At 38.8% G+C, this 24,097-nt stretch overlaps 3 protein-coding genes across 4 annotated transcripts; 1 reads left to right on the forward strand and 2 right to left on the reverse strand.

The window, feature by feature from the left end:
* Window positions 1-259: 259 nt before the first annotated feature.
* Window positions 260-14,575, reverse strand: prtfdc1a (phosphoribosyl transferase domain containing 1a). Its single transcript, XM_005932135.3, has 10 exons — window positions 13,565-14,575; window positions 13,332-13,420; window positions 12,792-12,898; window positions 11,880-12,063; window positions 8,549-8,614; window positions 6,299-6,316; window positions 4,887-4,969; window positions 4,470-4,516; window positions 2,996-3,072; window positions 260-470 (listed from the first exon to the last, which is right to left on the reverse strand). The coding sequence occupies exons 2-10, from the start codon at window positions 13,380-13,382 to the stop codon at window positions 423-425; spliced, it is 681 nt and encodes a 226-aa protein (XP_005932197.1). The 5' UTR covers window positions 13,383-13,420; window positions 13,565-14,575; the 3' UTR covers window positions 260-422.
* A 1,056-nt stretch (window positions 14,576-15,631) lies between these two features.
* On the reverse strand, window positions 15,632-18,589 carry enkur (enkurin, TRPC channel interacting protein). Of its 2 annotated transcripts, none has more exons than XM_005932133.3 (5): window positions 18,400-18,589; window positions 17,245-17,390; window positions 16,926-17,158; window positions 16,675-16,821; window positions 15,632-15,890 (listed from the first exon to the last, which is right to left on the reverse strand). In XM_005932133.3, exons 1-5 carry the CDS (start codon window positions 18,477-18,479, stop codon window positions 15,714-15,716), a joined length of 783 nt encoding a protein of 260 aa, XP_005932195.2. In that variant the 5' UTR covers window positions 18,480-18,589; the 3' UTR covers window positions 15,632-15,713. The 2 variants fall into 2 exon arrangements, with proteins under 2 accessions (XP_005932195.2, XP_005932196.1); XM_005932134.2 differs by lacking the exon at window positions 18,400-18,589 and adding an exon at window positions 18,230-18,329.
* A 233-nt stretch (window positions 18,590-18,822) lies between these two features.
* Window positions 18,823-23,113, forward strand: LOC102296310 (threonine synthase-like 1). The gene is made up of 3 exons (XM_005932132.3): window positions 18,823-19,138; window positions 20,216-21,619; window positions 22,135-23,113. The coding sequence occupies exons 2-3, from the start codon at window positions 20,246-20,248 to the stop codon at window positions 22,936-22,938; spliced, it is 2,178 nt and encodes a 725-aa protein (XP_005932194.1). The 5' UTR covers window positions 18,823-19,138; window positions 20,216-20,245; the 3' UTR covers window positions 22,939-23,113.
* Window positions 23,114-24,097: the final 984 nt, after the last annotated feature.

The raw sequence follows: 24,097 nt of genomic DNA on the forward strand, positions 1-24,097 counted from the left end.
TCCTATATAGAGAAGGTCAAACTTACACAGGAAAAAAAAAAACCCACTGACAGAAACAAGCAGATACAGTGTGGTGTGAAGATGCAGTACCCACTGTGTGCTGTGGGCGTCATCCGGGTACGAGGATGCCAACGTCCATAAGCTCTCTCCATCTGTCACCAGCGTCCTGTCCTGGTGGGCGGCTTGTCTTTCTTTTTATTTAACACTTTCTTTGTTGCAGTGTGAATCTCATCAACATGCAAATAAAGAATGAGGCAATAACTGAATTAAATGCCTTTTAATTCACGCATAAAAACATTTCACAGTGTCCATCCAGCACTGAATTGTAATGAAGACCAACCCCCCCTCCCAAATTGTTACAGCAACGGGAGAGAAATATGTGCTGCTGTAAAACTGAGTATAACTAATGGCTTCATGTCTTCTCATATCTTGTACTTCATCTTTCCTGTTCTGCTGAGGACACAGATATGCTGAAATGACAAGGGGTGATAAAAAAACAAAACAATTAGCTTTGCGATCATTTTTACAAACTTTAAATTCCATTTGCAGCATGAAACCATAAAAACCAGCAAATTTGAAAAGAGAAGAAAGTGATCTCCAAAGATATGACTCATTCATTAATCTAGCTTCGGGTGTCCTGGGGATTCAACTCATATTTCTTCTGTGGGATGAGGACAGATAAGAGGGTAAGCTTTAACTCTGTCTGATTATCAGAGCCTAACCTCTACATTCCACAGGTCACACGCCTTCAAACTTTCATAACGAATACCACCCCCCTCAAACATGGACAAGAGCCACACACACAACCATACAGTACAAACAGTGCGTGCTGCACATACTGTACGTGACTGTGGGAGTCAAGCTTAGTGTTTCACATGAGTAAGAGGTAAATTCGAGGTCACGTTTCACAGATAAAAACAGCAGGGTCCATATAGATTTGAACTTATCGCTTTCAGAAAGACTTGAATTAAACTGAATTCATATCAAAAAGAAAGTGAGAATATTTACAGAGGAACAACAGCCTAAAGAAAAAAACTAATCTAAATAATCCATATGTTTTACTATATTTCCACTAAAAGTAAACAGAAATAAACCGATAGAAAAAGATTGCGCAAATGCTTGTGTAGTAATTTAAAAAAAAGCAAGGAAAATAATAAGTAAGTAATTATAAATTGTGGGTCATGTGCTGAGCTTCAGCAGAAAGAATAATGATATAAAAGCACAGGAAGAGGTAATCCTTCTCAAATTAAAACATGGAACAAAAATAAAATGCATGTACATTATTATTTGAGTTCTGACCAGTGCTTATTTATTTAGCTTATTTCACTACCTTAACGCATTGTTACCTACACGGGGTTTAATATTTTTTACCTTCTGTGTTAAGCACATTGCGCTTACAGTAAGTAACCATGTGTCCTGTTCTTAGTGGTGTAATGCCATTTGGATGTTGGAGTTTCTAGGAATTTGAACCAAGTGGATGGGGGCTTGGAAATAAGTAGTTTATCATAGGTATAGACTAATTCAACATTAAGGGTTGTCTTCTGCTCTTTTTAAAACTGGGTTGTAGTTTGGTGACTATTAAAAATGTGCATTTAACAATGTGCAAAAGATAGATGATATTTGTAAAGTGTGAATAGTGTATGGATTTGGATATTGAAGAGGAAGGCTTTGCAGGTATAGCGCTCAGTTTATTTTATGCTTGAATTAGCAGGTTGAAGCGGGATAAATGATAATGGCAAACAAAGGAGGGCAGAGAAGCTATCCTTGCCTAGAACCCCTGCGTAAAGTGAAGCACTGTGATATTAGTTCATTGGTAATAACTGCTGCCATTGGTGCTGTGCAGTCCACTCTATTCTCCAGAGGAACTTTTACATAGCTTAAAATAAAACAGCAGTCTTCTTAATCCTAACATTTAGAAGCAGTGGATAAATCTGTGTTTTTTGTTCAACTTAAAGCACATTAGAACAATTTTTCAGATTAATATTTGTGCTGCAGTTTGAATCTTGACTCAACAACAACGTACGCTCACTGTACACTGTATTTGGTACCTCTTGCTAGTACTGGGTTGGACCTCTTTTGTCTTTAGAAGTGCCTTGATTCTTCATGACACAGATTCAACAAGTTCCTGGAAACATTCCTCAGAGATTTGGGGCCGTACTGGCATGATAGCATTACACAGTTGCTGCAGAACTAGACAGCTGCACTTCTATGTGGATGCCATTGCGTTCCACCAAATCCAAAACTTGGATTGAGATCTGGTGACTGTGGAGGCTACTTGAGTACAGTGAGGTCACTGTCATGTTCAAGAAACAAGTTTGATGTGATTTAAACTCTATATTATGGTGATTTTATCCTGCTGAAAGGAGTCATCACAAGGTGGGTACACTGTGTCAGAAAAGAGCTGTGGGCCAAAGTGTGCCAAGAAAAAATGTTCATGTTCGAAGTCACCTAAGAACACTTTCCTCCCCATTTGGTTTGAACGGGTTGTCTTGACCATGGCTTCATGGCTAAACGCACTAAGTTGCTGCCATGTGATTGGCGAATTAGATATTTGTTTTAACAAGCAGTTGAACTAATGTACCTCACAAATTGGCTAACGAGCGCTGTTTGAGATCATTTTGGGGGGTTAGTACATCAAGTCTGTTGGCTACATTTTCATACAACCCAGTAAACTCACCATTTATGGTTTATCAGGAACTGGAAAAAATAGACACAATACTTCATTCATTTTTATCTTACATGTAAAAAAATCTATCATCTATATCATTCAGTGACTCCTGTCCTGGGTGACACAGACCTCCTTGTGAACACAGACAGAAACCACCTGCTCTGAGCTACTTTGCCTACATGTAAAATCTCCTCGTGGCGGGGAGCATACCTGTTGGGTGAGTTTAGGTTTCAGGCAAAAGAAATGTCGTCTTTGATTTACTATGTTTACTCTCCCCTCCTGTCTCTTTCATCCCTTTCTCTCAGCTCTTTGGAGTGTCAGACTTACATTCAGGTCACGGAAGTATTCATTGTAGTCAAGGGCATAGCCAACAACAAACCGGTTGGGAATTTCAAATCCAACATCTGACAATGCAAACACAGACACGAATGTTAAGTATCCTGATTTGTTTAACATTAAACAAAAATTCCATGTTAGTCTTTTGACTAAACCAGGAGTGAGTGGCTGTGATATCGCACATAACAGCTAGAAATACACATTTTGATGCCTTTATTTGAACTAATTATGAGGTGTAACAAATAAATTTCAGCTCAAATTAAAGATGACTGATAGGTGTTGATGAAGCAGTCTCACCTGAATCATCACATCTGATTAAGCGAACAAGAGAAACAAGTGACACATGTTAGGAGGAAAATCTAACACCCAGAGCTTAAACTCAAAGAAAGAAAATTTAAATGAAAAGAGAAAACTAGGTATGTGACTTTTTTAATGTAGTAGACTTTTAAATTTGTGCTAATACTTCTGAGTACCCTGCTGTAAGCTGCTGCAAACTTTTATTTTTAAATGCCAGTATCTAGAGCTGAAAAGTTAAGCTAAAGATGATGTGAGAAAATCTGCAACACCTCCACTAGCCACAGGAGGCCAGTTCACAGTTCAAAGCTTGGTTCAAAAAATTGTTTTTTCATTTGATTTGGACATAAAAGGACTGTCTTTGATGCTTTTTGTGTTTCCAGTGCTTCTATTTTAGTGTGTTAGTGTGTGTGTGAGAATGTTAGACACAGCGCTTAGGTATAGGAAAAAGTGCTTATATGAATATGCATGTGAATGAGGCATGTAGTAAAGATCTGTGCATAAGCGAATTACTGCAAATCCTAATGAACAACATTAGCAACATTGTAAAGAAGAGTGGGTTGAAATTCCTCCACAACAAAGTGAAAGACTGATAAAATCCCACATAAAATGATGACTTGCTAAAGATTGTTTTACAAGCTAAAAAATCATGGAGTGTACTTAGTTTTAACCTACTGTTCCTGCATTTTGGCTTCGTTTTTCTATTACACATAAAGACGTGGCGTAGATCATGTATGATTGTTCATATGAGGTTGTATTTAGGTCATTTCAGAACCTGCTAAAGACTAGATCATTTTGATTATGTCCTGATATGCAGGGCTTTAGAGTTCAACAAGAGTATACTTTCTTTTTCCCATGACTGCAGCCAGTAGTTAATATTTGTAAACTAAAGCTATATCTTGTTTGTTTAATTTGTTCAAAAACTGACTTCCTGAACTCCAGGAGGTCACTTACTTGTGTCATGTGGCAAGGCACCTTGAACACACACTTCTTTTGTATTTTGGGATTAATTATGGGAGGACTATCAGGTCAGGACACTTCCCTAATAACGAACAATTTGCTAAATTATCTCAACTTTGAAAAAAAGTGAAAGAATAAGAATAAATGAAAAAGACTGGCAAGTAGGGTACGGTGTGGGTGCTACGAAGGTTAAAACAAAGAGCATAGTTACAGTCTGTCAGACTTTCAGCCATGTTAGCGAGCCTCTTCACAAGCAGCCTGAAATACAAAATAATAACGTTAATTACCCTCAAATGTTAAATTATGTATGCAATATCAAAAAGTTGACTTTTTCAGTTTAATTTCAAGACATTTATTGGTACAAAAACCATGGTGATAAGACAAAGACTTGAATATTTTTAAAAATGTACATTTTTGGAGTGTTTTCACAATCCAGAGGAAATAAACTTTCAACATGAACCATGTGTGAGAGATGTTTATCATGTTTCTGTGATCTCGGGAATGCATAGGAACAGCCCACAGACACGAGATAGCAGTGACTGTGGACAAGTGATATCTTCTTGTGCTTGTCACACGCTTGGCATTTCCTTTACAGGGGAAAACACAGACGACTAAAAAACTGGCTCACCCTGCGACCTTGACCATCTTGGGTTCAAAGGTCTCCACATGCTTCAGAAGGGCCTTCATGGTCTTTCCTGTGTCAACTATGGCCTGAGGGGAGGGAAGAGCAAAGCAAGAGAGGAAGAGATTTGGAGGAAAGAACGTGGGATATATGAGAGTAAAAAAAAGATCAAGATATAGTACTATGCAAAAGTCTTGAGCCACAACTGATTTCTTTATATTTTGCTTGCCAGGAGGAAGCAGATTTTTTTGTACTTTTAAAGTTTTTCAGGCTTTATGAAGGTCTTTTAAACTTTGCCTTTGGACATTGGCTGGTTTTCATGTGTTCAGTCCTTGCACCCATCGATCAGAGGAATTCTGAGACAATTTATGAGCAGCCTGTCACAAAAACACTTTTCACTATGAAAAATGCCAAAGATAATGCAATTGAGGTGTTTCCCAAAGAACTCTTAGGAGGACACCAACCTGATAAGTGGACAAAAGAAGAAGAAGCAGGTCTCAAAAAGCTACATATAGCAGGTGGACAGAATCTGAAAGTCATGTCATTAAGAATTAGGAAGACAATCCAGCAAAGACTTGACACAAGACCTTAGAGATCAATGTGACCCTTCTGTTGATCCATGCGTTTGTTAAAACCTCGTCAGAAATGGTCACGGTCGAATGGGGAACACTAGCAATATTATAGAAGCAGTGTGGGGTCTTTGAATAGCTTCCCGAAGCCTGGAGAAATATTCCTGAAGACTACTTAAAGAAATGAAAAGAAAGCTTGCTCAAGAAAGTTCAGACTGTGTTGAAGAATGAAAAAAGCAAAAAACAAATATTGACTTTCAAGCTTGTTAGAACTGTACAAAGACTGTTTTTGTGTTATATACTGTATTTTTATTTATGCTTACACAAATCTCAATAAATTTCTGCACCTATTTCCCATTTTCCCAGAAATATAAAAAGGAATGAGGGGTAGCTCAAGACTTTTGCACAGATATTGATCAACTGAAATAGGTAAATGTATTGATGAGCAATTAATGAATACATGAGTGGCATCTGAGAGAGGATTTCCAGTTACTTAAAACTTTTCTGTTACATTCATTTAAGAGCTGAGACATTGTATAACTGAGAAAGATTACATTGAGCTTGAGCAGCTGTTCGTTGTTTTGCATCTGAAGCTATCAGAGCATGCTTTTTTTTCATGTTCTTATGTGTGTCTGAATCTAGTCCAGAAACCTTCACAACTGGAACATGATCCCAAAGAGGAACAGAATGAGTTTTTTCCCCCTACGTTGACATAAACCACAACAACAACAACAACAACAACAACAACAACGACTTTTCAAAAGTAAATGATGTCTCAAAGGGGGCAGAAATGGTTCTAATTGAAGGGATTTATCCGACAAAAATAGAAAAACATACACACACACTCACCTCAACAATGAGCACACTCTTGGTAACATGTGAAAAACAAAGAAAGAAAAAGATTAGAGAACGGTCACCTTTGAATTTTAATACTGTTCAAGCAAAGCAAAAATAAAGGCGGTGTTGTGTCTTTGAATTTCTTAGAGATGGTATCTATAGCAGCGATGTTGGCAGTATTTTTAGCGCCTGAACAAAAACACAGACGACTCATTCTCTTCTCCTCAGTAATGAACATCTGTGTCTACAGTGAGCAAAAGTCACTTCGGAGCTGCACACTTTCACTGCTGCACACTTTCAAATGAATTCTTGTTTCCTTGGCTGGGTGTATGGGACTCTTTGTGAGCGGTGGAGAGTATCTATGGTTTTGGGGAGAGTGATCGCAGAGAATGCGGGCGCCTGGCCAGTGTTCCCAGTCTACACCTGAACACTCTTGCATAACGCTTAATAGGAACAAGTAAAGAACACAAGAACTACAGCACAACAAACCTGTCTTACTGCCTGCTGCAAACTATGGAGCCAGTTGGGCAACAAATATGCACTGGCAATTATTTCACTGTGTATGGCATCATTGGCTGGGATTTTATGATTCTCCTAGGATCTGTAAATGAGATGTTTTGACTTGTTTTTGTAATTACATTTTTGGGAACCTTGGGAATCACTTGTAATGTTTACCAAGTTAAAGCTGGTAAACATTACAACGTTTTTCTTTTTTTCTGGGGGGGACAAAACATGTCAGAAACCTGCTAATTGAGATTTTTGCTTTTACTTCAGTGAGGCATGCATTCAGTACATGGCCAGTTGGAACAAACAAGGCTTTCAGGTCATCCAACTTTTAACGTTTTGTGATTCAAGTGATCTAAGAGGGAACTAGTTGTCTGCACCTCCTCAAGTCTCTGTTTTCAGGCTTTTGAAAATCCATCCCAGTTGTGTCAAACATACGGCCCGTGGACCAGACTCCAATTTTGCCCACTGGATGGCTTTGGAAAATGTGAAAGAGGGCATACACTTTTGAACTTTTAAGGTATTTTTATATTTTTTTGTTTTGAAAAACTGAGATATGCTGTTGAAATTGTGCCATTTCTTATATTAAGATATCTCAGGGATTAAATGTGTGACAGAAAGAGGTATTTCACTTGTCCGATCCACTTAAGATCAAACTGAGTTGTCTGTGACTCACGATAAAAAAATTAGTTTGACATCCCCAATTTAACCTGAAGGAGGAGAGCTATATTTTCCTGATTTAGACCCACTGCAATTTTACCTTTCTTAGTTTATTCTTTAAATATTGTAACACCTTTTAATTACCATTAGAAGGAATAAGTGTTAATTTATCACTGAAATAGTGACCCGGCGATGGCGCTAGAGGAAAATTCAGAAACTTAATTGGCTGTGGGTCATCCTGTGCACCAAACTTTGTGCAGATGCCCCCTGTGATGCGAATCAAAGTAGTAGTAGTATCATTAATATGGTCATCTCAGGCACAGCTCTGAGTTCATGTCACCTCACAGATCAACATAACATTTACATCACTGAGCTGACATTATGCTGGCATCATCACAAAGAAACTCATACTCGAATTGGAACTGAGCCTCAGAAACATTTCGCCGAGGAAATGATGATGACTGATGATTAGTTTTGTTGATAATGTATGAGACTTGTGGGAGGCTTGTGTGTAACATTTCCGTCCAGAGGAAGAATTATGACAAGAGCACCAACATTTTTTTCCCCCAAATGATTCATGCTTTCTGTGTAAGGTGCCTGTCAGATTTTCTGTTTTTATTCCCTCTGACCTTCTTAACCGAAGTGAAAATATATTGTCGCTAAAGCACATTTTGACAGCTAACTTTAAAGAATTCAACATCAGTGTTTTTTTTTTTTACTCCAGGGTAATTCCTCACAATGCCACAGACTGTCCTTACAGGCTCCTCAGTCCTCCCTGCCAGGGATTAGCAGGGACAAACAGTCAATAAATCTGCCTTCTTCATTTGCCTGAAATCTCTGATTCATGGCCAGCCTGGAGACTGTAGGACGATATGGTGAGCAAGCCTCAAAAGTCAGAGCATAATGGTGTGGTCTTGTCTAAGACTAAGTCTAACAAATGTAACTGTGTGACTTTGATCACTTGGGAAAAAATTCTACCTAAAGACAGATTAACTGACAGCTCCCTCTTGAGGCTAGGGTAGTTTCTTTTAAAACAGCATGTAAAAATATCCTTATCCCATGTCATTATCCTGACTTTGCTTAATTACAAACACACACCTTTCCACGCAGAAAAGACAGATCTCGGCATCCTATGATGTGCAGGTCCTCTGTTGATTGGTCATTCTGGTGAGAAGATGAAAAGAGGGCAGTTAATTTTTATTTTGCAACCCAGCAATTGTAATTTTTGCCCTTTTTGTTACTCCATGGTTCCTGTTAATTACAATAAATTGCCTTTAACTGTGATTTACAGTCAGGGATATGTGCAGCAACCTCAGTTAACTGCATTGGTTTTCAAAATTTGTTTTTGCTCAAGCCACACCAAAATTTCAAGGCACACCCATTCTCATAATTGGAGAAAATGGCCTTTAAGTCATCTGGAATATCAGCAGTTCTTCATTTGCTGCTATTGTCAGATGAAGGAACTTGCAGGAATACAGATCCTTACATCTGCAATAAACTCCACTTGTATATAACTTGCATCCATCTTGTTATCAGACACTTTTTTGGTGTCTGAATGCATGAATGAGTGTATCTTAATAACTCCTTTCAGCAAATGATACACTTGGGCAGAAGGCTGTCAACCCCGGTCCAGGTGAAGCGTAGCTTTTGCAGTAGTGTCTTTTGACAGTTTCTTTTGCGGGGTTTTCTCCACACATGATAGTGATTATTTGACTTCAATAACCAGGGCCTCTAATCAGGGAATTTCATGTGTTCTAATATAGCGCATCTAAATTACATTTGTTACTTTTTGTACAGTGACAACACAAATGCTTAGTTGACACAAAATCTAAGGCTAGGCACACTATTTGGGAACCACTGTGTTAAAAAAGCAAACAGATCCTGACAGGCTTGAAAAAGGGTCAGAAAATATAATAATTTAGTAAAAGTAATGGATAAGCAGTAGAGAATATCCATTGAAAAGAAATACACATTAATGATAAAATTATATGGTATATTAAAGTGATTAAATGATTGTAAAATCTCACTAAATATTTTGCTAACAGTTATAATTATTAGCTAACAGCTAACACTAGATAAAAAATTATCTAAACATTCACACAGATATTTGAAATGCAGTAATTTCTTAAAACTATGAATAAAAAGCTTTTTTTCTAAATAGAGTAGCAGCTATATGCTAACTAATGGTATGAATCAATAGCTAACTGCTAGCTAATGGTATGAATCAACAGCTAAAATTGCTAGCTAATGCTAGATAGAAAAAAAAAAAAAAAAAAAAAAAAAAAAACAAAAATATAATATATATATATATATATATATATATATAATATTATATATATATATATATATATATATATATAGTATATATATATATCTGTATCACTATAATCTTATTTTCTGATGTTCCCATGGTGGGCTGTTCTGATGAAGTAAACACTTCATGTTTAATCCAAGTTCAGCCAGTTCGAGTTCAACGCGATCTTGGATATATATATATATATATATATATATATATATATATATAATACTAATATTAATAATAACAATAGGTAAAATAATGTATATATATGTATATATTATATATATATATATATATATATATATATATATATATATATATAGTTACCACTGTGTGGTACATAACTGCACATAGGGAGACATATTTCACAAAGTCTTTGAGATAAAATGTCCTGAACATAAACAAAGATATGAACTCTGAGGAAGCATGGTATTTAAAGCTTTTAAGAATGGAAGCTTTGAAGTTAGACTTGGGCTGCTATAGATGCATCACTCGGATATGATAAGAGCAGCAGTGACGTGGACAAAATCCTGGCCTGGGGCAGGTCACATGTCTCCATCATGAGCTGCGAGATTGACTAACGACATTATCACTCAAACACACAGTCCTACAGTGCAGTAACAGTAACCGCTACCCCACGCCATGTTGTTGACATCAAAGTACAATGATCAGGAATCAGATGAACTTTAATATAAGACTATACTTTTGTATGGTCTCTTAACTTGTCATCATATCTTTTCAGATTTAATGTTGATTTCTGCCAGTTTTGTACTTTTGTCATAATTTTCTGTAGCCTTCACAGAGTTAAATAAAGCTCTAGTAAGTTGAACTTATTTTGGTATTATTTAAATAACTCATTCAACCTTGCCCTAAGAAAAATAAAAACCTTATATCGTGGAACATCACAGCATCACTAGGCTGTCCTCGCTGCTTTAACCTCCACGAAAGCCAGTGAATCCTCCCCCGTGCTCAAAAGGGACTAAAAAAATGTGACCACATGTAGAGAAAAACAAATCACATCCTTTCAGATGTGCTGCTTGCCAAAACACACCACAATAAAACAAGTGACTTTGCCGACAGTTGATATAATTGTTACCACTGCTGCGTCGTTCCACAGTTTATGCTTTCCAGGTGTTGGACTCCATCATGACATGAGCAGTTTTTCTTGGCAGCAACAGCTGCACCAATTAGCAGACTGCTATTTTCATGACCTGAGCTATGCAGTCACTCCACATTGAGTCGTCCTTGAGTTGCCCTGTGTGAATGTTTCACATTAAACATGAACAACAGTGACATCTGGTGGCTCTGGCTAAAGTATGCGTTGAAAGCAGGGCTTCCGCAAAAATTGTGGTCATTATCATTTAAGATTTTGTTTTACTTTTATTTATTTAAGGTTAAAATAACAAAAAAGCACAGTAAAAATGCACGTCCCACTTCCTGATAGGAGATTGGAATCCTTACATTGCTTGCTTCGTCTGTTTACACAACACATTCAGTCAATTGACTGATATAAAACTGCAAAGGAAGTCCTCCCAGGTGGAAAGGTAGAACCAAGAATATTTCACTAATATTTGAGTTGGCGTGTATAAGAAGGAGAAAAATGGGACGATGTGATTAAAGCATGTAATATGTTGTAATGTTTTTACATTTGCCATGTGTTCATTAGTTTGTAAATCCTCAGTTTACCTACTGCCATGTTGTTTTTCAGCCAGAAGTGACCACATCTGGATGAAATGATGGAGTTCCAAGTTATCAGCCCACAGTGGCAAGCTTGGTTAACAAGGTGCATCCATAAACTTTATGGGTTCATTGCACAGACAGAGATGTCTTGTAATTTGTGATAGCAGCATATGGCTAAACTACTACACCTTTACTCATTTACAGACTTTTTGCCATGTGATTTGGCAGATAGTTACTCCAATAGGCACCTACACCTCAATTAAAATTAAGAGGTCCAGTTCTGAGACTTGATGGAGAGCTCAAAGCTACGTGAAACATCCCTAACTTAAAGCATTAATTAAATGTAAAAATCTAACAGCGTACCTGTCACACCATAGGGTGGAGATGCTGGGCAAAATGCCCTTTGAGGCAATTTATGAAAGTTTTTTCATAGATTGCTGCACTACCCACCAGGTAGCTCTTCAGACGGATGAACTCTACTCGGGTCTCCAGGTACTTGTTGGAGTTCCGGCCGAGAATCTTGATGAACTCCACCAGATCTGCACAGAATTTGTAGCCTCCCTTCAGAACACACAGGACCATTATGTTGTCATCCCGAAAGTCATCCATGATGTAGTGGGCCAGGCGTTCGGTCCTGCAAGAGCAAATCAAATCATACTACAAATGAGAACACTCAGAGATCGCAGCCCCCTCCTAAGGGCAACAGCCCTTTGATGTTTCATGCCTTTTAGTTTGATGTTTTATGCTGTCAGCATTGTTAATATAGAAATCTAGGATAGCATATAATGTTTTCGTGTCATTGTAAAGTAACATAATGTTGTATTGGGAAAATAATAAGCTCAAACAAAGATTGTCCTCCTTTGACCTGTGATGTTGAACGCTACATTCTGAAATAGTGTATTTTCTTTTCTTTACTCGTATGCCTCATTAGGGGCGATCGTGGCTCAAGAGTTGGGAGTTCGCCAAGGTTCGAGCCCCGGCTTGAACAGTCTCGGTCGTTGTGTCCTTGGGCAAGACACTACACCCGTTGCCTACTGGTGGTGGTCAGAGGGCTGGTTGGCGCCAGTGTCCGGCAGCCTCGCCTCTGTCAGTGTGCCCCAGGGTGGCTGTGGCTACGATGTAGCTTGCCATCACCAGTGAGTGAATGGGTGGATGACTGGTTGTGTAAAGTGCTTTGGGGTCCTTGGGGACTAGAAAAGCGCTATACAAATACAGGCCATTTACCATACGATTGGAGCAGAAGTGGCTGAAATCTTTTGTTGTCAATAAGCTGTAAAAATGTGACATTTTAACATATATTCACGCAGCGTGTGATTTTACGAAATTTTATGACATCATTGTGATGTTGTAGGCCTTTCTTACCTATTCATGATTACCCCATGTGGAATGTAAATACTCTCGATGTCATCATGGTAGTGCTCAGGATAGGTGAACAGGTCCAGACTGTAGCCTGGCCAATCATCTTTTATCTAGGACAGGCAAATTATTGTCAGGACCGATTATTGGCAGTATCAACATATGCTGGGAAGATACAACAATACATACATACATACATATGCTACAATCATTATAGTGTGATGATGTTTGTTTTAATCAATTATTTATATTTATTTAATTTACGTTACTATAAAATTGCTTTGCTTTTTCATTTTAGTTTCATTTAGTTGACTTGTGTGTCTTGATAAACAAAAAAATTTGGAAGTTATATATTTTTTTAAATCTCTGAATTAAAAAAAACAACTAAAATTGAAAGCAGACAGTTGTCTTTACTGCTTTGTTTATTACAAAACCACAAAAGATATTAAGTAGCAAAAACGGGAATAATAGCCTCTAATAGCCGTAAAAGTAACTACCAAACACTACTTTAGCACTATAGATGTTTAAACGTGGTGTTAAACATACCACAATTCTTCTTTTTATCCCTGCATTGTCCATCTGTAGCAGTGCTGACATTGTGGCACAACTTATAGACGAATCCACGTGAAAGTGACCTTAAGTGGAAACACACAAAAACAGCTTACTTCCTTCTGAACAAGACAAAAGCGGTAACATGTAGAGAAACATTTCTTCAAATACGACCTTCACTAACATCCAGAGCAACATCTCTAATCTGTTGTTAACAAATCATCACTTACTGTTACTGTTGCCTTCTTTTCAGTGCCCACTCACAAAGCAGAGAGGGAAAATAGGAAGGCGAGGCATCCAGACGAGTTCCGGCCAGCCTCATGGGCCGTGCGATCACGCTTGAGTCATTTGTGCAAAAGGAAAGCGTTGTTTTGGTTGTGGAGATTTACATGGATAATCAGCTTCATGTGATGCTGTGCTGGCTCGTGGCCGCATCGCAGGCCACTGCAGACGGGGGAAGGGGGAAAGAAATCTAACAACAAATGATTGGTTCAGTACGTAAGCAGTAAATTTTATTCAGTTTTCTGAGGGATTATACTTTTTAAGGAACACAATAAGAAATTATTTGTCATTTAATAAATGCTTAAATTTTAGCTCTGGATTTATGGATTCACAGAAGGAGAAAAGAAGAGCTAGACTTGAAAATCCACTTGAATGAAGGGCTGCTCAGTGACAGCAAAAATTGTAATTGCAATTACTTTGGTCGATATTGAGATCACAACAATGTAATGTGATTACTTTGGGGAAATAGTGGGTAATTCATCAGAAAAAACAAAATGAGAAATGTGACCTGAAGTAAACACAGCCACAGCCTTGTGGGGGAGTGAATTTGGGGTTTTATGGAGGACACTTGTAAATGAGAGCTAAGGGGCTGAGATCATGTTGTTCTAATACTTATTGAAAGCCAAAATCTATTCGTTTTCTTAACTCCTTATCCAATTTAGTGTTGTGAAAAGGCTGAACCTGCTGTTATAAAGTTAAATTTGGGGTGCACCTTGAACAGCTTGCCAATCCATCAAAAGGCTAACAGCAAGAGACAGATCACATTCAAATGAAGGCCAAATTTTATTTAACAAGCATGTCATTGGACTGTGGGAGGAAGCTGGAGAACCAAAGAAAACCCACACAGAAAGGCACCAAGTGACTGATAGATTTAAACTCAAGACCTCCTTGCTATGAAAAAACTGTTCTAGCCACTCCACTGCTGTGCTGCCCAACTGAAATAAAAACTTCAGTTAACAGCACAGTCCTGCACAAGTGTCAAACAAATCAGAAAGTCTGAGGAAAATTTTGGTACATGACTTGCCAAGTTTTTTGACGTCACATCAGGCTCAAAAACATGACAGACGAAAGCAAACATTTAGATTTATTGTAAAATGTTTTCCATTTATTTTGCAAATTCATGTGCCACTTTGACTTACATTTAACTTGTATTAAAGTGTCACGTTGCAACTGTCGACTGTCCTAACTTAACTGGAACTGTGAGTAATGGAAATAACGTGAAAGAGAAGTTGTGAATAGATTCTGATGGTTTTGGATATTAGCTATTTATACTGGGCGACAAGTGAAAATTTATAAAGTAATGACGACATCAGAGAAACACCGTTCAACCATGATATGAGTGTTGACATTGCATTGTTTTCCCCAAAAGAGGACACTCTGCAAGTTCCCTCTTGGCAGCTACACAACAAATGCCAGAAAAAGATGTTTATCTTACATGTGACTGAAAGAAAAAAATGTATTGGCTGATATATCAGAATTTTAAATGCCCAAAATAGTGAATTTAGTATTGCTCTTAAAAATCCTGCATCATTTGGGCTTTAGTCATGAAACAACCTTCAAACTCAAAAGGCCAACCGTTGGAAGGGACATGAGCGCAGGAGGTAACAGTCATAGTTTCAGTATTTTAAGGGTTGATCTTCTGCCAGAACTCATCCACAAAACTCAGTTTAAACTGAGATCATGCTGGAAAACAACAACAACCTTGTAATCTACTTTCCCCTGATAGCTTTAAAAGAGCAAGAGGGTTAAAGAAAGTCTGTGTTGAGCTTGTAACCTGATTTATGTTTTGAGCTTTTCTTCCTCTGTTAAAATCTCACAGGAACTAAACAGCAGGGTTCGTCATCATCAGCCAAAACTTTCTCTCATGTCATGAAACAGCACAACAAATTTATGTTTTTGGACTACACATGGAAGTGGCCCAAGTCATAAATTCATGTGAGTGTTGTTTGTCTGAAAAAAATCTTGTATTTTGTATTAGCTTTGTAAAAAAATGAACTGACACTGCAAAAAAAATATACAGTAAATCAACCAGTTTATTTTCCTCATGAATGGGGCAAATAACAACATTCACTACACTGCATCTCATCTCTGCTGAGTTTAATCATCGTTAGGTATGTAGATGATTTTGAACCTCTCGAATAAGTCGATGTCGTCCTCCAGCTGCTTCATTTGCCTTTCGAGGCAGTCCTTGGTGGCCCTCTGTGACATAGTGTCGATGATGAGGGGAAGGGCCTGGTACTCGTGATGTAGCTTATCCCAGGTCTCCTTCAGGCGCTGGACAGAAGATTTGGGGAAGGAAACGCATCAATGTCACAAGACAGACTATCTGTATTCAAGGCTTTTCTGAGTAAACAGGCATCAGTCAGAGATGTTACAGAGGGTAATTATCTAAGAAATCCTGCTGAGTAAGGAAGGAAAACTGATATTTTGCAGCCAGATTTGGCTTTGGTGTATTGTTGTTTATTTTTGCATGTGCAGCAGTTAAGGAGGAGAAATCTCTTGAACTAAAAAACAGTATACACGAGTATGAGAGTTCTAATTAATTTGATGTTACATGCACTTTATACAAGTTTAGTTGTGAACATTTTTATAAGTAAACTCAGAAAATGTTGCTGGAATGATCTCAGAGATCTCAGTTTTTGTGCCTCATACCCCGCACAGGGACAGACACTGTGTCGTGTTAATGGCTAAACATTAACATTGTTCTGTGCCATATGAATCACTGGATACCATATCACCTACTCACACGAGGCAAAGCTTAAACACAAAATAATGATGCCCACATTGAGAAATCAAGGATCTAAAGTTAAATATCGATGGTCCCGCTAGTCTTCTGACTTCCTACTGTAAGTCCTTATATAGAAAAATCAAGTTTAAATGAAAAACTGTACTCTGACAAAGAACCCTCAACATTTACTTTAACTGAGAACAATCTAACTGTCATCCTACAGCTTCACTGTGTTAATGCATGTGAATAACTGAAGTTCAAAACCCTGTATAACTCAAGTTAAATCCACTAAATTGTAAGATCCAGCATGGTTCCTCTGCATTTATTTACCTTCAGGATGGCTTGTCTCTCCTCCTCTGTCATGTGTTTCATGGCCCTCTGCTCCCGCTCTGCTTTTACAAAGTTTTCATACTCCTCTCGAGCCCTCCTCTCTGCTTCGCTGCGCTGCTGGAGGTACGCTGGTACTCTACCAAAGTCCTTCATGCAGGGTGTGTTTTATGAGCAAATATAAACATGATATTATTCTAGCATGCCTTATGTTGATATTTAAAAGACTGCAAGTAGCAACTGTAGGAAAATACCTTTCGTGTGATGAACTTTGGGACAAGCCCTGAGTTTTCCAGCACCTGTTTGTGCCCCTTGCTGGTGTCTACGCATGCAGGCTGTGGTTTCATTGGCACCAGTTCAGGTGTTTCCTTTAAAAAGTCCCTCTTGGTGTGAATTCCCATCAGTGGTTTGTCATTCCTTCTGGGGACTGGAGGTTTCCTCTCAGTGAAAGAGCAGGTTTTATGAACATCTTTGGAGCTCTGTGTCTCTGAAAGATGCAATGCCAAGAAGCTCATATTCACCATCTCAAGGCAAACCCACACGCTAATAAAACGGTGTGACAGATGAACTCACGTTCAGGCAGTTTGGGCTCTTTCGAATGCTTCTTGAGGAAATTCTCTGGAGATGGCAACTCCACTCTGGCAGGTCCCATCGTCCTTATCGGCTCCTTCACCAGTTTTCTCTCCAACATAACTGCAGGCCTGAATTTTGATACATACCTTAAAAAAAGAAAAAGAAAAAGTAACACATTAGTTGAAGCAATCACTACAAAAACTTAAAAACAAAATTATTATTATTTTAATTAAAAAAAATGAAAACTATGCTTTAAAAGAAAAGAAAACTGAATTGATATACTGTACTCACAAAATGTAATATTATAAATCACAATTTTTAGTCTTTTCTGCTGTTATTTTTAAGTCAAACTTGTCAACAAAATAGGTAGTGATGAGTTTTTTTAGTTTTTCATTTTAATTTACATAACAATCTGAAAGAACATTAAATCAACTACATTATTACACAATACTGGATTTTTCCCCCTATACTATTTTTAAAATACCGTCCAAAAGCTGCGTATCTGTTTTACGACCTAATCTAAATTTACAGTAGTGTAGAACATCTGACTAGTGGGGGTTTACCATACCTGTTCGAAGCGAACAGTTCACTGCGCATGCACGCAGGAAAAATGTCTAACAGGACTGGGTTCCCACCCCCGGAGTCAAGCTACTTGCATGTAATGTCTCCTCAGTTACACACAGTAAAAGCTTACAAGGAATCACGAATCCAGAGTCTTTACTAAAACATCAAACAAGTATAAAATCTCTCTAATTAACTCTTTACATACGTAAAAGGAAAAAAGAAACCTTTAACAGACACCAAAACGTTTCAATAAACATGAGCAAACATACTCTAAAAACAATCTCCATAAAACTAAAAGCAAACATTTAAAAACGCAAATAAAAACAAAGCTATATAGCTATATAGCTTTGTTTTTAGGATTGTTTTTCTTTTCTCTTTATTTTAATAAAAATTCTCTGTAAAACTACAATTTACTACTTACCCCAAGTTTATTAGTTATTTCTGGAAAACAAAACAAGCAAGCAAACAAACAAAAACCCAAAAGACTTTGTAAAACTTTAATGTCAAACTGATGTCCTGATTTTGTTTTGTTTACCCCAAATAACAGTTTAAAGCTAACTGCGTACTTTGAGCTAAGTTGAAGCAATTTACCTGGGCGCTTTTTCCTTCTTTTTGTCTTCCACTGGAAGGAGATTGAAGGCACTTTCTGGAGGATGGACATCTTCAGACATCCTGAATAAAGAAGCGATTAACGAAAGAGTGCTGTAGCTTCTTTTGAAGGCTAATAGCCTTAAATTGTCCAAATTTGTTTGACAACGGCTAGTTGCTAGGAAACGAGAACAGCAGATGTTGCGTTCATGAGCAGTCGGAAAGTGTCTCATTTAGGGTTACATCTTGTTATTTTTGAAAGTTGCAAATGTAAAATGTTTCACGTTATTCATTAAATTGCATAAAATATTCTTCTCTTCTTGCTTTAAGATTACTAGGGCTATATGCTATTTTCGCGTGAAGTTTGTTCGGCGTTTAGAGGGGGGATTTTCGAGGCAGACTTGAAAGCAGCAAAGAGTTCAGATTTTCTCTTTGTTTTGTGGATTTTTCTAGATGTTTGCTACAACTTCGCATTCATTGCTACAACTTCTAAGCTGTTTGGTTACAGTTTAAAACGTCGCTGAATTTATATGTAGTTAAGCATTTTTTCTTTTCTTTTTTTGCTTCCAGTGATAAATATAATTTTGTCCCTCTAGGCTCACCGTAGTTATTTATGGCGACTGTTGTGGAGACTGTTGCAGCAAAGAGTTCATTTCCTTGTGTAAACTAACAAGATCACATAATTACGTAATTTACAAAGTCATTTATTAACAGGTGGAGCTTATGGAAAGTCGTTATTTGCGTAAGTGTATTGCTCATTCAATTTCATTTACGGTCATCTGCGAGTGTCCTGAATAAGCCGAGAAGTTATCCCAGCCTTTTACGATATTTTATCAAAGCTTATAAGCTTGGTAATTACAACTGCAGCTGTCTTTAAATTCCTCGGCTAACTCTCTAAACTTCGAAAGCAGAAATCTAAGCATGCTACTGATATCTGTAATTATACCTTAACGGTCCATTTAAATGAAACAAACTGACCTACGTTAAAAAAATAAATAAATAAATACTTTTTATGCTGCTGTTGAACACTATTGAACTGTACGAATTATGAAAAAAAGTTCTTGCAATGAATTCGAGTTTTCTAGTTTGTCCCCCGCAGACTGCATATGGGGTAAAGCACATGTTTGCGTGTGAAGGTTAAAACTCACATCAGGCATCTGAAGGACAGATGCACTTTATCTTGTTTTATACAAGCTTACCAACTTGTATAAAATCAAAGCGGAGGTTTGTTTTTATGATGTTACCTGATATTTTGTTAATCCCACCTTCCCAGTAATCAGATACTGATATCTTCAGCAGATATTATCTTTTCTTCTGCCTGATAATCATCTCGCTGCCATTGTAAATCAGAGCCTCTCGCTGTGTACAATGAGGGAGAAGGCATAGAAATGCTGTGCCTGAAGTGGGACAGTTTTCACCACATTCGGACATCAGTGCATGTGACTAAAAAGGGGGAGGTGTGCCTGTCAATGCACTTAAATGTACTTGCAATGTAACTGCATATATGCTTGGTAGGTCTATTATTACCCATCTTATGTAATCAGAAAAATTTCTGTTTACAATTACAGCTTTGGTATGGCTTTTTAGGGCCAATCTAAAAGCAATAAGAGCTATTGTCTAAATGGAAGAGATAATGATTTTAGAACGGTGTCTTCTTATCTTTAAGATGTTTGGGTGTGTGACAAGATTATATAATACTTTTCAAGGTCTGTCAAAAAGCTAACATGCTGACTTGTAAATTTAGGTGTACTATAATCTTAGAATACCATTGTTCTAAAAAAAAAAAAGAAAGAAAACTGAAATATGTTCTTTTTCACAGGGGTAAGGGCAGTTGTCATTTGATTGCTGAATGGGTTTACTGAATACAAGCCAGCTTCCAATAAGAGCTGCCAAATGGTGCCTGAGTTCACTGTCTACACAAAAATCATGGCTTTCCGCCAGATCCACCTGCCTGGGAGACAAGAACATCCTGCTCATGGGTCCTCCGGGAGCAGGAAAAACTACGGTGGGGAAGATAGTGGCCCACAAACTGGGACTCCCTGTCATAGATGTTGATGATGATGTCTTGGAGACGGCATGGAAGATGCCTGTTGCCGCTAAGTTGGCAGCAGTTGGCGGAAGGTGTTTCTTGGAGGAAGAAGGTCGAGCTTTGTGTAACTTCTCTGCCTCTGGGTGTGTTGTTTCCCTGACGGGCTCTAATCCTCTTCATGCTGAAGCAATGCAGCATGTCAAACAGAGCGGGCTGGTCTTCTACCTGGATGTGGACAGTGAGGACATCTTACAGAGACTCACCAGCATGAAGGTGAACAGGATAGTGGGCCAGGAGGAAGGGGTATCCATGAGGGACATTTTGCTTTACAGGAAACAGTTTTATGAGAAATGGCTGGATGTGAGGGTGCTGTGTGGAACAGGAGACATAGTGGAGGAGGTAGCAGAGAAGGTGCTGAAAGCTGTGGAGAGATACCAGAAAAGTGATGAAGAAACATTCATTTCAACCCGATGTGATAGCGCAGGATTGTCCAAGCAGAAAATATACTTTAGTGATGTGGTTGTGGAGGGTCTGGCTCCAGATGGAGGGCTTTATGTTCCCAAAAATGGCTTCCCAAAGATAGGCACACGCGAATGGCAGAGGTTAGTTGAGATGTCGTACCCAGAGCGAGCGTTAGTTTTACTTGAAAAGTGCATCCACCCTCTGGACGTCTCTGCTTTGGATCTCAGAACAATGATATTCAAGGCGTATGGGTCAAACTTTGCCAGCAAGGCTGTCGCACCTGTAAAACACCTCGCCCACAATCAGTACATTCAGGAGCTTTTTCACGGCCCCACCGCCTCCTTCAAGGACCTCGCTTTGCAGCTGATGCCTCAGCTCTTCGCCTACTGCCTCCCACTCATGTGCAACTACCTCATCCTGGTAGCCACATCTGGAGACACTGGCAGTGCTGTGCTCAGTGGCTTCAGCAGGCTGAGCGGCACTGACAGACACCGCACCGGCGTCCTGGTGTTCTTCCCGGAGGGAGGAGTGAGTGAGATTCAGAAGCTCCAGATGATGAGCTACAGGGAGGGCAATGCCAGGGCTGTCAGCGTCCTGTCAGACTTTGACTTCTGCCAGAGAAATATCAAGAGGATGTTTGGGGAGGCGGGGCTGACAGGGCATCTCGCTGTAGAGTACGGCACAGTCCTCAGCACCGGCAACTCCATCAACTGGGCACGGCTGTTGCCACAGGTAGGTTGCTGATCACCGAGTGTCGCTGCAAGAAGACATTGATTTTTATAAATATAAGCATTTAATTATAACATTACATTTTAATAAGCTTTTTCGTAGCCAACATTGTGATTGCTTTGGTTGCCAGCAGACTTCCATGGTTACCAAAAATGGTTGTTTCAGAGCTGCAGCTAACATGTTTTAAAAAACTTTTATTTTCAAGGTGAGTGGTGTCCATTTCTGGTTTGTGCTGCAAGGAAGTGGAACTAAACTTCAAACTATGACCCCAGTGTGCTTGTGAACGAAGCAGTCTTTCTTTAAAATGCAGAAACAGGAATACAACGTTATTGTAAAGTGAAATTTTATTGTGTTTCCCATTCTGTTGTTGTGAAAACACCAAAAGTTTGATCCAGGTGTTTTGCTGTTCTTCAGGAATTCACTTACTTGCTAAATGTCTGTGATTTTTAGTCAGTTACAATGGCAGTATTATTTTGCAACACTAAGTAAAGTTTTACTGACATTTTCTCCTCTTTCAGGTGGTCTATCATTCATCAGCCTATCTGGATCTGTGCAGGGATGGTGTCATCAAATTCGGCGATCCCATTGATGTTTGCATCCCTACTGGCAACTTTGGCAATGCCATGTCAGCTGTGTATGCCAAACAAATGGGCATCCCGATAAGAAAAGTTATCTGTGCATCCAACCACAACCGTGTCATCACTGACTTTATCAAGACAGGCCAGTACGATCTTCGGGGACGGTCTCTGATGCTCTCCCACTCCCCCGCTATAGATATCCTGAAGTCCTCCAACCTCGAGAGGTTTATCTACCATGTCTCCGACGGAAACAGCCATCTTGTCAAGGACCTGTTCACACGCTTAGACAGACAGCAGCACTTTCAGGTTCCCGAGCCTCTTCTTGGCACGATTCAGCAGGAAGTGCTGTCTGGCTGGTGCTCTGAGGATGACTGCTTGGCCGCCATCCAGAGAGTTCACACACAGACGGGCTACGTCATGGACACACACACGGCTGTGGCTAAATTCGTCGCTGATAGGCTGCAGGATGGCTCGTGTCCCGTAGTGTTTTGTTCCACGGCTCACTATGGGAAATTTGCTCCCGCTGTGTTCAAAGCTTTACAAATCCCAAATATTCCAGAGGATCCCGCTGAGCAGCTCAAGAAGCTGGAACTTATTGCATCCAGACCAGAAATGCACAGAGAGATGATAAAATGCCTGAAAGAAAGTGCCAAGAGGAAACACAGCATTTGTGAAGCAGAGTACAGTGTGCTGGTAGACCAGGTGGAGAGCATGATACAGGACTCCTTCTTAAAAGTTATGTAAAATGATCCCAGCTTTTGTTGATGTCCAGCGTCAAGTAATTAGCCAGAAATGACAAATGTACTCTTTTTCTTTGTCCTCTTTGTTTCATCCACTTGATTTTTACTGCAAACCGAACACATTACCAGGAGTGCACATAAGTGGTCCACAGGTGCGCATTCGCTGTCAAAATAAAAGACGCGCACCAAATAAGAAGTTGCAACGCGCATTTGCGTACATAAGATTTTCTGGGGGAGGACAGACATTTGTTTCGAACTCTTAAAGATGTTGAAGAAGCAAGCTCCTTTAAGCAATTACTTTGGTGTTCCTCCACCTCCAAAGAAATGTCAGGAGTCCGAACCGCAAAAGAAGTGCGTATTCTTGGAAAAGTGGTTGCAGAAGGTGAGCTGGCTTCAAACAAATGATGAACGCACAGAGATGTGGTGCAGAATGTGCCGTGAAAATCCCACTCTAGCGGACAAAAACAGTGCCTTTTATATGTACGCAAACGCACGTTGCAACTTCTTATCTGGTGCGCGTCTTTTATTTTGACAGCAAATGCGCACCTGCGGACCACTTATGTGCACCCCTGCACATTACAAAGGAAAAAACCTAAAAGCTTGATTAACATGTCAATAAAGGGAAACAAATGAGCGAGCAACCTCGTGAAAATGCATTTAAAGACAAATTAAAAAGGTAAATCTGTCTGAGCCCCCAGGATTGAGAAAAATGAACATATTTTACACAAATTATACTCTAATAGAGCTTTAAACAGCTTTATTACTCATTTTATTGATTATGCAACATTTGTTCTCATGAAAGTCTGGATTCCAAGCTCACTAGATGGGGATGTCTACCCCTTGGCTACTGCTGCGTTCATCAACAGTATATGGATGTAGATGCAAGGGGAAGGTCAAATACCAGTAAAATATGGTGTAAAATCAATATTGTTACTTTAATCACACATTTCTGCAGTAATAAAATCTGACTGTTAAATCACTTTTTAATTATAAAGTGATGATTTATTCACCTCATCTTTTCTTAGTAATTTGCGTTTTTTCCAGTATTGACCATGTAAACCTGGAGGAGTTTAATAGTTGCTCGATAAGCTAGAAAATGCTTTTTTTGTCATAAAAACCAGACTTCTGACATATAGAGCACCGTGTAAAAGTCTTTTTTTTTT

This window comes from Haplochromis burtoni, unplaced genomic scaffold (assembly GCF_018398535.1).
Source record: "Haplochromis burtoni strain Fernald_Lab_line unplaced genomic scaffold, NCSU_Asbu1 Contig_155, whole genome shotgun sequence".
NCBI lineage: Eukaryota > Metazoa > Chordata > Actinopteri > Cichliformes > Cichlidae > Haplochromis > Haplochromis burtoni.